Genomic DNA, 15,932 nt, shown 5'->3' on the forward strand with positions numbered 1-15,932 from the left:
GTGGCAGGTGGAAGAAACATCCAGAATGTGTGAAAAATAGATGTCACCTTTTCAAATTGACTAATGCTATACCTGCCTTTTTTAATAAAAGCTTTCAGAGAAATATGACTGGCAATTTTACTCTACTCATTGTAGGCATAGCTATTAAGCTTAAGCAGAAGTATAAATTTTGAAGAAATTAAAGACAACACAGTGTTTGGAATGTTTACTATGAGCAGGTAAGGTTACCAAGCTCCTGAGTAATCAAATATAAAATATTTAAGTTACGGCCAGATACTGCAGTCGGAGAGATTGAAAAGCAAAACTTTAATCAAGCTGGAAGATTTAAGATGTTTCAGTGAAGTAGTTAAAAAGATGTACGTAAGCATTAAGTCATTAAAATGACTTAAGCCTCTTAATCTTCTCAAAAGCAGATTAGGCTAAATTTAAACAAAACCAAAAAATTTTGGTTTTATACACTGTGTATGCTTGGTACAAAATTCAGTATGTACAGTTCTGAAAACTGATTTTTGTAAGATACATAGGTTGCTACAGTCTCAAAAATATAGTACTAATTGTGGAGTTACTTTAAGAGCTATCTGCAAAAACCAGTAATGACCCATCCCAAAAAAAGGAAAACTCTTTGACATCAGTTAAATGTTTGTTTATGCTCATATTAACTGCTGCCACAGTGCATGATTTCACTATTCCCTTTAAATTCTGAGATTTTCATAAGCTCAAATAGCCAATGAGGGCCCACATAATATGAATTTTCTCATACAATATGGGCATGTTATTACTTACTCCTTTGCGAAATTGGTGACTAAAGGAAGAGCCTTTCAGAACAACTGCTTAGCTCTACTGAATATGAAGGACAAAAAAGATTAAGTTGCCAATAATGTACCTTTCAAAAATATCTGTAAATATTTTGCATGATGTTTTAGTAACAATACAGCTTTTGCTTTTAAACCTTGCAGAACTAAGAACTCTTTAAAAAAAAAAGTAAGGCTTTCAAAAGAACTTTCTGTACCCATAATTATTACACCACAAGTTGACAAATAGCTAAGAATTAAGTTCTCACACTTGGCATACAATTAAATGATGTTTTAAAAGTAAATGGAGTATTTAGAAAGTTCTAGCCAAAAAAAGGTATCATTAGTAAAAAAGAGAAGAGGCTTAATTCTATTGTAAGAAATCCTGGCTAATTCTATTAGGTTTACTTATAGAAATTTTGTCTTTTTCAAAACATTACTGAAGAAGTTTAACATGGAACTTGCAAGAACTGCAGGAAACAAAAAATGCTTATTCTAAAAATCAGGTTAACGATACACTCCAGCATACTTTATCCAACATGTTTAATTCCTTGTTGCTCAATGGATTTATTCTTTCTCTAATTACAGCAGATGGATCAGGTACAGATTTACAATTAACTTCCCTATGGTTGTAACTTGCTTCATTTACAGTAAAGATGACAAACGACAAAATTTATACTCCAGGAAGAAAAGAGGTCTTTAATGATGGCCAGCACCAGAGGACTCTGAAACAAAGACATGATTTAGACTGTTCGAACAGTAGAGCAAATCAGTTCAGGAACACAGTTCAGAACCTAGAACAGACAACTGGATCTACATCTGAGCAGAGCAACTGGCAGATTCAACTGCCCTGTCAAATAAAAAAACCCACTCAAACTACGTACATAAACTTGACCAATACTAAAAATCCTATTCCGCAAGTTCTAAAGAACGATATAGGCAAACATCCACTCTTCCTCAGTTTTGGTATGGTTCTTTTTACGTTAAAGTTTATCTGTTATTATCCTTAAGTCTACTAGGCAGTATTTTCACTAATTACACATTTAAAAATTTAAATAATGTTTGCATATACAAATTCAACTGGGAGCAAATGGCCTAGCTATCAAGGTGCAGAAAGTTAACTGAGATATAGTAGCTCATAAAAAACTAAATTCCAGTGTGCTATCAGAAGAAATTGGCCATAAATATCTAAACACTATTTTATAGAAAATATAAAAATACAAACTTAAAATACAAGTTCAAAATTCGTGGTTTCTTGACAGCTAAAATAGCAGCTACTCTTGAGATTGTGTTAAGTAATTCCATTAAATGGTTGTTCCTACTACTGAAAAGAATTCCTGCTCCCCCTCCCCCAGATATACAATACTTCCAAAACCTACACAAAGGAGAATTTAAGACAGAGGTAGCATCTGCGCAGATTCACAGATATTTCTAGGTTATAAAACTGTCAATACGACCAAAACTATGTATTTTGAAGTAGTCTTTAAACATTTTCTAAATCTGTAACTTAAAGCCCAAATTTACAAAAAATATGCTGAGCTAATTTTTACTGCAGTCACTTAAAAAATACAGCAGGGTATTAGATATTTAATACTTACTATCTGCCACTGCTTTTTTGCCTGGAAAAAAAGAAAAAACAAGCTTACCAATAACAGTTTAAAAAAATACTTCCTATTTATTTTTTTTCAGATAAACTTCAATTAGATTATAATACTTAAGATTTGCTAATTTAGCTTGCACAAGATTTAAAAAGTGTACAACATGTACTTTCCATGGTACATGTCCGTAAATGTTATATTAATTTTTTAGGAAGCTGTTTGGTTTGAGTTAACCACGACTCCATGGATTTAGAAATTGTAGCCATCAAGACTCCTACTGTAATTCAAGAGAAATATATACAGAATGGTACTATTTTACACAGTGTATGGATATATACACACACAACATATGGATGTAAACTGAAGTGATAAGAATAGTTTGCTTTAAAATCTTCCTTTATAAGTAAACCAGCTTATTTTACATTCCCATTGTAATTGTTCTCCTAAAATACTGATTCACAGCAATCAGAAAAAAATAGATGGAAAAAATTCTTCGTAAGGAAGACAATCATAAGAGGTTGTGCAATCTCCACCCTTGGAAATACTCATTTGAATTATGAATAAGGCCATGAGCAACCCCATCTAACTTTGATCTAACTACTTTAAGCAGTGGTTTGGACCAGGTGAGCTCAAGAGGTCCCTTCCAATATAAGTTATTCTACAACATACTCTTCTATAAAAACACGTATTATTTGCAAAACCATTCCCCAAACTATGGAAAGGGCTACAGTTATTGAAAGCTATTTTCACTTTAAAATAATGCTTAGCATGCAGTTGCCCCATATCAAGGTTTGGGCCCTCAAAACCCTACACTATCACATCTATTATCTAAATCATAAATGAAAATAAAAGCAGCATGACATGAACACAAACTTGAAACAGTCTGTCAATTTTGAATTCCCCTTGAAATTAAAGAAGTTGAAGCAAAAGTTAAACTATTTTTTTTTCCCCTCTCTGCCTGTTCAACTACTTATATTTACTTAAAGTGTAGCGTAACAGTTTTGGACATGCTGCAAATTATTTGGACAAAGCTAGAGAAAAGTTGAGGTAACATCACTCAGCTGTTCCCACAACAAAGGGTTCCTTTCCCTGTCAAGTTTGTCTACAGGTTATAACATTTCATTGTTCATGACAGCTAGTAAAGGGTTTGACTTGGAATTTTTTCTGCACAGCCTGAATTAAAGAATGGGACCTTTGAGACACCATAATCTGTTGTACCCTTCTGCTGTGAGGGACCTGGCCCACTCAAATTCATTATTTTTATGCTAGGTGTTCTGTTTCTTCCTCTAAGAAAGTGATCCAATCTCACCAAGTAACACACATTTTAATGTTCAGTGATGTACCTCACATTTTGAGGTGAATCAGCCCGAAATGAACTTAAAAAATGCATTTTTTTGCAGAGCTTGAGCAAAAACTCAAAACATAAGGATTCTAAAAAAATTTCTAATCAACGTCAGTTCTAGTTCAGAACAGTCTTGCATTCCTCTTCAGGACAGATCTACAGGAGAAGCCTCTGGCTATACGCTGCAAGTTAGATGTGTGTTTTTAAAACCAATTGCTACATCACCTAATCTTCATAATGTAGGCACAGTTACACTGGTATTTTGAGTATTTTTGTCAGTGTAGCCTTCTACACTGAACATATTAAAACTTCTAAATTTTTATGGCAAAGACCTGGCCTTAAGTAAGAGTGTTAATTTCTTATTTGCTGGATATTTTCAATGACTGATTTCTAACTGTTAAGGATATTCTCATCTATAAACCTTAACTATACAGTAACAGCTAACGAAGACTACAATGTGTAACTTACCACCGTATGAAATTTTGTAATAGACATAAGCTGTTAATCCTACACCAACCCATATTTCTTGATACACGGTAGTGAAGTAGAATTTCATGGCTCTCCATGACTTTGGAAGCATGGTCTGCACCATCTGAAAATTATAAGAAGTTTTGCCATGGTGAGTTTTGCAACTGTATTCTTACCTGCTATATTTTTAATATCTATACACATATACATACTTATGTATACACATACACCTGATATATATCAGCAGCAGTTTACAGGTTAAAAAAAAGTCCCCAAACATGCAAAAGTACTTATTCCAAAGCAAAGCAATGAAAATTCAGAGTTAAGGTTACAACTTAGGGGCTAAGACAATAAAAAATAATAAATTGCACCTGATGAAAGGGTTCAAAGATGACTCAACAAAGCATTTAAAGAGTAGCAATGGCTAGGCTCCTCCCTCTGTCAGTGACAGCTTTTTGTTTTTTTTTTTAATGTTTCCAGATTCTGGCAGGAGGAAAGCTTCGTTCCAGACAAGCCAGAGGCTCCTTCCTTGCACAGCCAAGTTAGTTCTCCTCCCTCCCCAACAGCTAGGAGGTCTCTCCCAACATGGTAATTTCTACTCAAAATAGCAAAGTAAATGATTTTAAGCTACTGAATTAATGATTTATCATTAATGTTTTATTTTCAAAATATGCCCCAAGACCAAGAAGCCTATCAAGGTTTTTTTCCTTTCTATGCAGCTTTGTTAGACAAACAGAAAACTGTAAGATGTTTTAAAATAAAGCTTATACTAATTCCCACACAACACATTAGTACACACTTGCACCACATAGCACTGAAATACTACATGTTCTACTGTCTTACATACAGCACTTCACCCCAATGAAGTCACTATTTACACTTATTACAACCCCGTTAAGTCAGCTGTATGTGCATATGGACAAGTATATGGTAAACCAGAGTCACAGGGGAGAAAAGCAGATTTAAGCTTTTATGATGTAACCCTTGACTAAATATAAAGCATTCTTTGGCAAGCATCAAAGAGAAAAGGATGCAAGGGTAGCCAATGTCAAAACAACTGGTAAAATCTAGGTGCTTCTTAAAGAATGAAAGCATCTTCATGGTAATTAAGGTATAATTATAGACAAACCCACATTTACATTTGCTTGTTTATGGACAGACATGTCAGTCAAATTTATTGTTGCGGACATATTTCCTGAAGCAGTGTTGTGCTTTCACCAATACTATTAAGAAGACTGCTCCTCCCCGAAAGTTTCCAGTATTTGCAGTCTCAGATGAACAGTGCTGTAACGGCAGCCATCCTGCTATAGCAGAATATCAAGAAATACTAACAAACACAGAGATTGAATAGAAAGGAAGGATGGTGGGAAGACCACTACAGCATCCAGAGAACAGGCAATGCTATCGCCAGTCAACACCCGGCACAGACCTGGCCCCAAGGCCTCAGCGGGCGCCACGTCCTTCGGGCCTTTTTTCTGACATCTATCCCGAAGAGCCTCGAACTTGCTTTCTCACTGACCTCCCCGCCGTGAGCCCACGGCAGCGCAGGGACGGCCCGCCCGCCCGGGGCCTGACCCGCACAGCCCCTTCCACACGGGGGAGGCGGTCAACGGCAGAGCTCGGGCGCCGCTGGCCGCGCCTCCCTCTCCCCACCTCCTTCCCCAGGCTTCCCCCGCAGCTACCCCCCCGAGACACCCCTAAGCGGTGTCCGCCAACAACCAGCAAGGCTCGCTGCGGCTGAAACCCACCGTCAGGGCTGGGAGCGGGCGGGCTGCCGCGAAGGTCACCGAGCGGGGACGGGCTGCGCGACCGCTGCGGGGGATGCCGGGAAAGAACGCGCCAAGGAGCGGAGACGTCGGCTCGCGAGAGGCGGCGGCGCCGCGCAGCGCCCCCTACAGCTGCGGAGGACGAGAGCCCGCCGCGCACCCACGAGCAGGCTCCAGCTCAGCACGGTGTCTGCGCGCCTCACCCCTCCGTCCCTAGAGGGGAGCACAGAAGTGTCCTGTGCGGGGAACAGTACCGGGAAGGGGCCTGTCAAGAGTCGTTACATAGCGTGTCGCTTAGAGAACGGCTTGTCCTGGGGGGCCGGGAGGCACCCGCTGGGTCAGGTTCAGGAGGGCTGAGGCATCTACGCGCCTGTGGGCCGCTTCCTTCGGGCGACGGGAAGGACAGGACAGGGCCACCGGCATTCCGGAGCAGCTCTCGACCATTGTTGTGTGGGCGTGAGGGGGAAACTGACCGCCCCGCGCTCTCCTGGCGGAGCCGACGGTGCCGCTTCGCCCTCCCCTCACCTGAGGCGGCGGAGCGAGGCGCCTGGCTGCTGGGTCACGTGCCGTGGGCGGGGCCGGGCCGCAGGCGGGAAGGGAAGAGGGGCGGTGGGAGGTGCGCGCACGCGTGAGGTGGCAGTGGCGGTGCGAGGTGCGGAGCCGCGTGTCGCCGCCATCATGCTGCGGAAGCTGAGCGGGCAGCAGATCAGCGACTGGTTCATCATCGGCAAAGCCGTGACCGCCGTCGAGTTCTTGGGCGAGGAGGCGCAGGCCGGTGCCCCGTGCAGCTCCCCGCTCCGCCCGCTCGGCCCCCTCGCCTCACGGGAGCCGTTGGCGGCTGCGGGGTGAGTGCGGTGCGCTGGGCCTCCGCTCTTGGCGGCGGGGAGACGCTCCTCACGGCCGGGCTGAGGGGCTGTCTGTGAGGGCACTGGTGGCCTCCCTTCCCTTGTGTGTGTGGCCCAGGGTGTTTGGACGTTTCCCCGGGCTCCGGGCTGCCCCTCTGGCTCTCTGCTCTATGCGGGTGGGGGGCGGTGTTGAATGCCCTCGCTGGTGTTGGTTGCTGTAGTTTGGGTGTGGATAGGTGTGTTTTTTTGTGGGTTTAATACTTCAGTTATTTTCTGGTTTGCTACTTACCTATCATCTTGGTCATGACGAGGCACGCTATGTGTAGGATTTATTTTCTCTGAAGTTAGTGCTGGTGTGCAGTTGTGGCAGGTGCTCTTGAAAAACTGGAAAAGTGTTAGAAAAGATCTGGTTTATTCTGATTCAGGTGTGTAGCTTAGGAGTTTTGGCAGTGACAAGTGATAAATAAGATGAGATTCAGGAGTAAACTTCTTTGTTCATTAGGGAACAATCTCACAGTGTGTAATTTTATGCACTTTGCTATTGAATCAGTGGGCAACACTGATCTTTTTTCCCCTCGTGGTCCCTTAACAGTGTTACTGGCTTTCATCATGTTGTTTTCACTGGCTCATCCTTGAATGTTGAATAATTATTGTACTGTACGTAAATCTTTTGACCAGTACTGTTTCGTACATTATTTGTAACTAAGCACTTTTGAGCAGATTCATTCTTTGGTTATATCGAAGATTGTAAGCAAATATTCTTCACAATTATGTGTTACCTATACTGTAACTTTGTTGGTAAATTTCATTTGTTATGCTACAAATTTGTGGAAATTGGACTGACTTATTATTTGTTCTTCCTTCCTCTAATGTTCCTCTCCAGCCATCAGTTTTCCAGCAGTTGAGATACTGATGTCACCGACAGCAGATGTTCTCAGATATTTCAAACTGAATCTTTGCTTCTGTAGAGAGTAACTTTTGTTCCCTCTGAGCAGCAGTTAACAGTCTGTTTTCCTGAATTGACTGCTGTGTGTTTTCTAACTAAACTGTGTAGGTTCATTGCTCTTGTGACCTGCCTGAAGCATTTAAGTTACGAAGGTAAAGCTAGTTCAAGGTATATTGGCATGTCACTCGTTGGATGTGCTTTATTCTCAGATGGCAGAGTTCACAGCTGAGGAGAACTGTATATGTGTTTGCATAGCAGTCAGGTACATTTGGTTTTCCCTACTGTCTGGATGTTGGGGAGAGAAGAGAGACTTTCCCCTGTACGCTGCCTGAACTGGAAGGTGTTATGGCAGTGCATACTAATCTTAGTATTTAGATCAAGTTTGGTTAGTGTATCCGTGTTGGCTGTAGAAGAGTATTTTGTATGCACTGTCATATACTAAAGACTTTTTCAAAATCAACTGGAGGTACAGTCTAGAATGAGTGTCTTCCTTTTCCTGTATGACGTATAGCAGCATGGGTCACTGTGTTTCAGGACCTCTCTTAAAGGGTGTACGTTGGCTTCTGAGAAAAAATGAACCTAACATCTTAACAGTGGATACTCTGACAGTTCAGTAGAGACTGTTCAGGCTATCAGTCTTTGCTTCAAGGAAAGGACAAAACTGACATGTCATAATATCTATCCTCTCTCATCCTTCAGTGTAAAAGTGCTGCTATTAGCAAGCTCTGAATCTCTGACTGAAAGCTGCTGGGTTTTATGCAAGTAGTTAAAGTTTTCCAGAAGTGGACAGAATTTTAGTTTTTTAAGGTTATTTACTGTGAATGTAATTCCTAAACCCAGTATGTACAAGATGTCTGGGACTTCTCAGTCTTTATTTAGGTGCCAATAACATTTCTGTAGTACTGGGGAAGGGTTTGAGAAGAGGTTCTTGAACCCGAGTGAGCACTAAGCTACTGAAATCTACCAAGTAACATAGCAGACATTGGCAAGATTCTCAAGCCTTGTGTGCCTAGGCAGTCGCAGATCTTTCTTAGACAGATACCTCTTTGCTCTCAACAGCGTTAGCGGATAATTGTGGGGTTTGACAGTTGCGTTAACAGAGATAAGTTTTTTTTTTTTTTTTCTTTTTTTCTTTCCCATTAGAGAGAGAGAGAGGATATGCGTCCTAAATAGCCATTTATGTAAGTGTGGACAGAATTTGATTGTCATTAGACATATGTAGAATCTTTGAGTGTAGATGATAGGTGCGTGTGTGTGTACTGCTACAAAATGAAATAAAACCTCTAAGAAGGTGTGTTTGCTTAGCTGTGTTTTGTTTCCATATATGTTTCTGTTTCACAATTCTGGGAATGTTCTTATGTTTTGAGAGTTTTGTTTTGAGAGTTTTCTCTCCTTTTGTTGAGGCGGCTTGGAGCACAATAGTCTATTTTGGTATTTGCTTTGAAACTCTTGTTTCATGGGAAAAAACAAAACAAAAATTATTTCAAATTTTTCAAATGCTTATTCATATTTATTTCAAGCTGGATATACAATTATTAATGGAGACTGTCTTCCTGCTTCTGTTGTCTATATTTATATGAATGTGTAGGATTACCACCAAACTGGCAACAGTAATAACAGGTGTGTTATTGCATGCAAGTGTGTGTAATAACTAATATTTTACAAAAATGTTACTGATACTGTCTAATAGGATCTAAAAGCATCAAGTAACTCTTGAGACATACCGAATGAGTTCTTTTCCTTTACTGATGATGCCTCATTTTCCAAGGCTTTTAAGATTCTGAACTACTTCTAGAAGAGCAGCATTAGAAAATGAGCTTGTTAGGGTAAGATAGTAGTTCTCAGAAATTGTGGTTTGAATTTTGATCCTGAAATAACTCGTTGATTAACTTATTAATTCCTTTGATTATGTTTAACTGAAGGAAAAGAAATTTAGACCCTTAAATCCTTGCTTGTTATCAAAACAATTGTGGCTCACATTAAAACACTTAAAGGCTTAAGCATGGAAAAGGTGGTTATTCTCTCTTTGATTTCTTGCATTTCATAGGTGTAGCTTTCACCAAGTTAGCCATTTTTTTATAGCCAGCTTATTTAGCTAAAAACATTGTGTGCTGTTTGTTCTGCCAGACACCTGTGCAGGTGGGAGACCTTGTTGCCCTTCGAAACTATTGCCACTCACCTTGCTGTCACTGGCGTGGTTTGTATCAGCTGTCTGCTTGTGTCAGAAACGTGAGGAATAATATGCTTTTCGGATTATCTCATGCAAGTCATGTAGGCCATAAATAAAAAGTGCTTAAAGAAACAGTTGAGTTCTCTGACAGTAATCGTCAGCAGGGAAGTGAACACTGGCCTACAGCCATATTACTGCTGTCTGATACAGCTGAAATTTAAGTGTAATCTAAATCCCAGAAAACAGCTCATCTTAGCTGGTGGACTGAAGTACGGATTCTCTTTGTAGCATATTGTTGTAAACCTAGCAGATTTCTTTAAAACATGTTTAACTTTTTTAGTTTGTCTTCCTACTTATTTTACAATTTTCTCTGCTTTTTAACTAGAGACAAAGTACACAATACTTCAGTCAGATGAAAGTGCTCATATTCTGTAAAGTTTACCTCTCGTTTCTGTTTTTGAAAAAAATGGGCCAGGTGTGGTCTTAGCAGATGGCATTTTCTCAGCCTTTGGGTAATTTTTTTTCCTATACCGTCTGCAGTTCCCAGTTTGGTTTTCCCCTCTGTTTTCCCCCCAAGTGTGGACACTAGAACTGGATGCAGTAGCTGAGTATCCGTTTCATCAATAAAATATGCACGTAAAAGTAGATAAGCCTTTTTGTGCATTTGCTTAGCATTGCATTGGATTTTAACATTGAATTGACTATGATGCCTAGATAATTTTTTTTAACTATTATTCAGTGACTGCCTTTTAGCCTATGTAGTAGTTGGTGGTCCTTGTTTCTGGACTTAGAAGGCTGCATTTGCTTATATTACAGTGAAATTCAAGTGAAATTTATAAAGAATAGGTAAGTTATATCTGTGGTCATCTTGTGGGGTTGGGGGTTTTTTTCCTACTTGCTTTTGATGATCATAAAGATAAGTGGATCTTGCATGTTTGTTGACCTACCATTTTCCATAAACTAAAATTAGGAAGCTAAATTTGTAGGGATTTTTTTACCTATTTTCAAATAGAATCTGAGAAGATACCATTTTTAGAAACTGATCTGTGTGAATTACCATTGCAGGAACGTTGCACATTCGACCAAATAAAAATTATTTTCTGAAACCAGCATCATGAATGTTAATTCTCAGTGTAATATTAATTCTGCTAGTGCCTTTTATATGCTCAGTATCTGTTACCGCCTTTCCTATGGAAAGGGTACTTAAAGTTTAACTCTTTGGGGACCTTTATCACTGAGGAAAAAACCTTTATTTCAAACCATCCTGACCTCATGCAGGAATCCATATCTGGATTGTTTAGAACTGCATGAAAAGAACATGATACTCTTTATTCTGCATCAGTGGGGCAGAGTAAATTGGAATCAACTCTTTTGTTATTTGTCCACAAACCAACAACTGCACAAAAGGAGGGCAAGGAGTTTATACATGCTTGTGAAGTTTTCTGTATTTAGTTTATGGAGAGTATGGTTACTTTTGATACTGAGCTGCAATTCTTATTCTAAACCTATGAGAACTGATTCACTCTAGTCCTCTAGTGCTTTGTCAGTTAGGCGTATGCAAGAGTTCTGATTGTTTCACCTTCTGTGTATATTATGTTCCACTCTTCTGTATTCTGTTCTCTAGATTATAAGCTTCCCAAAATTTTTAAATATTTTTATCTTTTATGAAAACATTGTGCCATTTGTTTCACTGAATTTATGTTGCATTATTAGTAAATTCTTTCTTGGGTGGAGGATACAGCTGTGGAGCATAAGGAAATACCTTCCAGTTGTACGTTACCAGCTTGAGGAAATCTGAATGTTGTCTTCCGTATGTTTAAATAAAGTATCAGAGGAAGCAGGTTTTTTCTGTGTTTGGAAAATTGTGCATTTTGTGAATTGGGTCATGTGCGTCTTGCTCACTTCTTATGATGTGGCAGACAGATTAAAAGGATATCTGGAAATTAAGAGGTTACAGAAGACAAGTAGAAATTTGTTACATACAGTGATGGGAGCCCAATTGGAAATGTAGCAAACTGAGTTCTGACAAATGTTTTCATTGATTTTCTGCTCTAATTGTCTGCTGTGACTGTAACTGCTACGTATCCAATCAGTCTTGTAAAACTTTATTATGAACCCACAGTGATAGATGATGGCAACTGAAAAACATGAATTTTTTATTTAAATTTAAAAAGATCAACTCTTGCTTTGGAAATGATCTGTTGGTTCTCCTGCTATTCTAGAAAAGTGCTGTCTGATTTGATCAAAGTGTTTACGTTTAATGCAGAGTCTGGGTTTTAGGATAACTTCCAATAAGTCAAATGAAGAATTACCACTATTTGAAGTAAAGTAATTCATCAACTTCTTAAATAGAGAGCTAGTTGTTAAATGCCATTAAATATCCAATATTTTTATTTAGTTGTCTGTATTAATAGTATTTCAGTACATGAAGAGTACCGTTTTGAAAAATACAGAAACAGTTCATGCAATGTGTTACGACTTCTGACATTGTTTTAGAACTTATTCTTGAAGTTAAGAAATAACTCTTCTCCAAAAAGTATTTATCAGTTTATTTGGTATAACCAATATTATAATAAATCTTGTAGCTTATAAGGTATAAAGTTCTCCCAGAGCCTAAAAGCTATGTGACAAATACAGAAGTTTTTGCCTAACACGATGCAGTCTTTTTTTCTGTAAATACATTTAGCTGTATATGGCTAAAAAATAAAATGCTTTGGAGTTTTTTTCAGAAACGTACATTTTTGGTTGAAAGGTACCTTCAAACACGACATCTTTAAGGAACTGTAAAGATAAAAGGAGAGTTCGTATTTAAAGTTTCTTTACTGCATACTAGCTATAATCAAGGACTTTAATATCTGAACTTGGAAAAAAGGGGAGCATGTCACATTTCTTATTCCTATGCTTGCGGGTGGTAATCACAAGAAAGGAGTGCAAATAGCTACATAGCTTTTTGATAGAAACAAACCACCTTAACTTGATGGGTGGTAATAGGGTAGATTCCAAATTCTATGAGAGAAGGTGGGAAACATGCTTTGTGTGTTTTTGTCGACATAACTTGAAACCGTGGGGATTTCATCTTTGTCTGATTTGTTAGAACTGTCTCCAAGCGGGTTGAAATGGTCAGAGCAATTTGTGTGCCATGCATCTACCAGTTGGTCTTGTTGGTTTTCTCTCTCAAAGGTGATAAGAAAATCTTTTAAAACTTGCTTGAATATGTAGACTATTTCCCAGGGTAAAACATCATTTTCTGCCAAAACTTCACGGAATCTAGAAACAAACAAAAATTGAAATCTAATCATCAGCATTGAAAACTCTTCTGTTTCCTCTCTGGTGTTTTGAGGAGAGGGGAAAGAGGAGGAAATGACTGCAATCTGGTGTCATTACTCCTTGCTGCCACGTTTCCCCACAGACCTCCCCCAAAAGATTATAAGAGGAGCTCTAGCCGCACACTGGATGCAGTCCAGCTATTGTGAGGATTAAAAGCTGCTCTTATTGGGTATGATTTTTTTTTTTTTTTTTTTTTTTTTTTTTTTTGCTGATTTGGGTAACTTGATTTAAACTGACTTTGCCCTTAGGTATATTCTGGGCTTTAAAAGGCACATAGCCTTGTTCTGTCATTTCTGCATGTCCCTAGAAAATATATTTAGTATACAGCCATAGGGGAATTTTTCATTGTAGAATGGGGGGGGGTGGTGGTGGTGTTTTTTTTTTTTTCTTTTTTACACTGGTTTGCTAGTTTTAGAAGCTCTCAGGAATTTTGTATAGTGAAGCTGGATTTCTGCGTAACAGTGCATTGCATTGGTGCTTGAATTTGATTTTCTCGGGTATTGGATTACTATTTAATAAATATTTGGGATAAATAACACGAGAAACTGAAAGTATTGAGAGGTCACATGTTTAAACATGTGAGACTTCCCTTGTTTTGGATTAGACAAGGAAAATCCTGATTGAAAACTTTGTTCAAGTGCAACATATTAAAGTAAATCTGTAATTTCTAAAACACCTGTAAAAATGTGTTCCAGTTGCTGGTCGTTCTTGCTTTGGAAGAAAGATCAGAGCCAGATACAGACTTGGATTATGTAGAAGAAACATCTTATGGTAGAGCTCTAAAAGTTAGAGAAATATGAAACAATTACCTGCTGAGAACAGTTCCTGTTTGGCAAGGCTGGATTTGTGAACACAGAACTTCAAGCTGCCGCTGCTCGGTAGCCGGAATTGTTACTTGGGGGTTTTGGTAGTTCTTCAGCCAGTTGTAATCCATGCCAGTCTTCTGGACTTTTTGTTCATTTTCAATCTCTTGCACTAATCTTTCACGTTCTTTTAGGTGCCATTTCAATTCCCTCAGTAGGGTTTTTGTAACGACATCTGATCCAGGATATCTTGTAGGTTTGTAGGGATCATTTTTTGACCATTTCATCCAGCCAAAAAGTGGCATTTTTAAGCTGTGAGGGGAGAGGAAAAAATTTTTTTTGCTTGTTTCTGTATGACCAATAGTTATTTATACTTGTAGACTTCCTTCTTAGCAACAGAGTGTTTAAAGGAAACTTTATTAATGATCCTAAAATATTTTTGCAGTACAGTACAAGTAGTGATAACAGTAATTGCCAAGCCAGAATTAAATCTGACAAGCCTTACGTTTTATAATATTTTTCATCTGTTTTCTGAGTTAACATAACTATAAGAAGTTTACAGCATTTGAAAGTGTGTATCTGTCATCCTGGAAATATTTTATGTTTTATCCTGGTAGTTCCTGCAGTTTAAAAAACAAAACCAAAACAAACCTTCCCCCCCCAACCAAAAAAACCCCCAAACAAACCCAAGAAACCTCACTAAAAATCTGAAAAACAAGAACCCCCCCCAAAAGCAAAACAACAACAAAAAAACCCTCAACAAAACGCAAACCCCCAAACCTCCAAAATTTGAGGTTACCTGTATGTTGAAAATGTGATTAAATAAAATAAAGTGATGGAACTGTACTGCATGATCTGTTTTTAAAACTTCTGTATCAATTTTTATATTAAATAAATTACTGTTTATATAACCTGGAAACAGAAATCTGGTTTTAAATTTCAGTTTGGTACAAATCATGCAGATGCAAGCGTACTAATTGGAATAAAATAACATAAATTACCTTTGTAGCTGTCAGTGAACAGTGTTGTTTCAGGTGAGTCTGCTTGAAGGTCTCTTATTCTAGCATGTCTTGTTTCCAGGCTGTTACTACTGCTGGAAGAAAACAAGGTTCGTTCTTTTTCTGTGTTTTTTTGTTTGGTTGGTTTTTTCTGTTTTTTTTTTCTTTTTTTTTTTTTCTTTTTTTTTTTTCTTTTTTTTTTTTCTTTTTTTTTTTTACTCAAACTGTGCTTAGAAAAATGACTTTCTGTACTGCATATGACAGTTTAAGTTTTTCTGCTTTTAAGGTTCTTTTCCATCCTCTGTACCAGAGAGAAGTAGTAATCCATTTAACCTAACATGGTCTCAAATACTTTCTACAAAGTCCATTAAGATCTCCTACCTTTGACTTGAGTTTTGCCGATGGCAGCAGTTGAAAAAAAGATGGTAACAATTTCAAATGCTTGTTGCTAAATCCATCCAAAGGTATTGTTGGTAGTGAGATGAACAATGATAGTCTGAAGCAACTACGACGTGCTTCTAGCTAAAGTTAAGGCTGTCGTATGATGTGGTGCTTGGCTGTGCATAGCTGTAGGTCACGGTTTAAAGCTGTGTTTTTATGCCTGTAGAGTGCTAAAAATAACTGTTGCTTTTATCATCCGACTAAACTTTGAGGCTGTTGAGATGCTGGAAGACTTTTCTCCCATTAGAGGGGGATCAGGCTGTTCTACTGTCATTTTTAAACAGCTAAGAATAGTCTTTCTCTAGTAAAGATCATCTAAAGCCTTTGTTAAGTGAGTGTTGACAGAAAAGAGCTATTTGACAGTTGCTCAGGATTTTGTTGCTAGGTTAAATACTTGTTCCAGATGAATTTTGTCAATCTCATGGTGCTACACTCTT

General features: G+C 38.5%; 3 protein-coding genes across 3 annotated transcripts in view; 1 reads left to right on the plus strand and 2 right to left on the minus strand.

The window, feature by feature from the left end:
• Positions 1-1,317: 1,317 nt before the first annotated feature.
• Positions 1,318-6,049, minus strand: ATP5MJ (ATP synthase membrane subunit j). The gene is made up of 4 exons (XM_075426671.1): positions 5,948-6,049; positions 4,200-4,323; positions 2,390-2,410; positions 1,318-1,516 (listed from the first exon to the last, which is right to left on the minus strand). Exons 2-4 carry the CDS (start codon positions 4,321-4,323, stop codon positions 1,491-1,493), a joined length of 171 nt encoding a protein of 56 aa, XP_075282786.1. The 5' UTR covers positions 5,948-6,049; the 3' UTR covers positions 1,318-1,490.
• A 594-nt stretch (positions 6,050-6,643) lies between these two features.
• The window catches only part of TDRD9 (tudor domain containing 9), an 87,592-nt gene continuing 78,303 nt past the window's right edge, over positions 6,644-15,932 (plus strand). Inside the window, exon 1 of the mRNA XM_075426684.1 lies at positions 6,644-6,810. Within this exon, the coding sequence (XP_075282799.1) occupies positions 6,644-6,810 (167 nt within the window). The remainder of the gene's footprint in view (positions 6,811-15,932) is intronic.
• RD3L (RD3 like) lies at positions 12,896-14,361 on the minus strand. The gene is made up of 2 exons (XM_009942366.2): positions 14,063-14,361; positions 12,896-13,193 (listed from the first exon to the last, which is right to left on the minus strand). Exons 1-2 carry the CDS (start codon positions 14,359-14,361, stop codon positions 12,896-12,898), a joined length of 597 nt encoding a protein of 198 aa, XP_009940668.1.

Source organism: Opisthocomus hoazin, chromosome 7 (assembly GCF_030867145.1).
Source record: "Opisthocomus hoazin isolate bOpiHoa1 chromosome 7, bOpiHoa1.hap1, whole genome shotgun sequence".
NCBI classification, from domain to species: Eukaryota; Metazoa; Chordata; class Aves; order Opisthocomiformes; family Opisthocomidae; genus Opisthocomus; species Opisthocomus hoazin.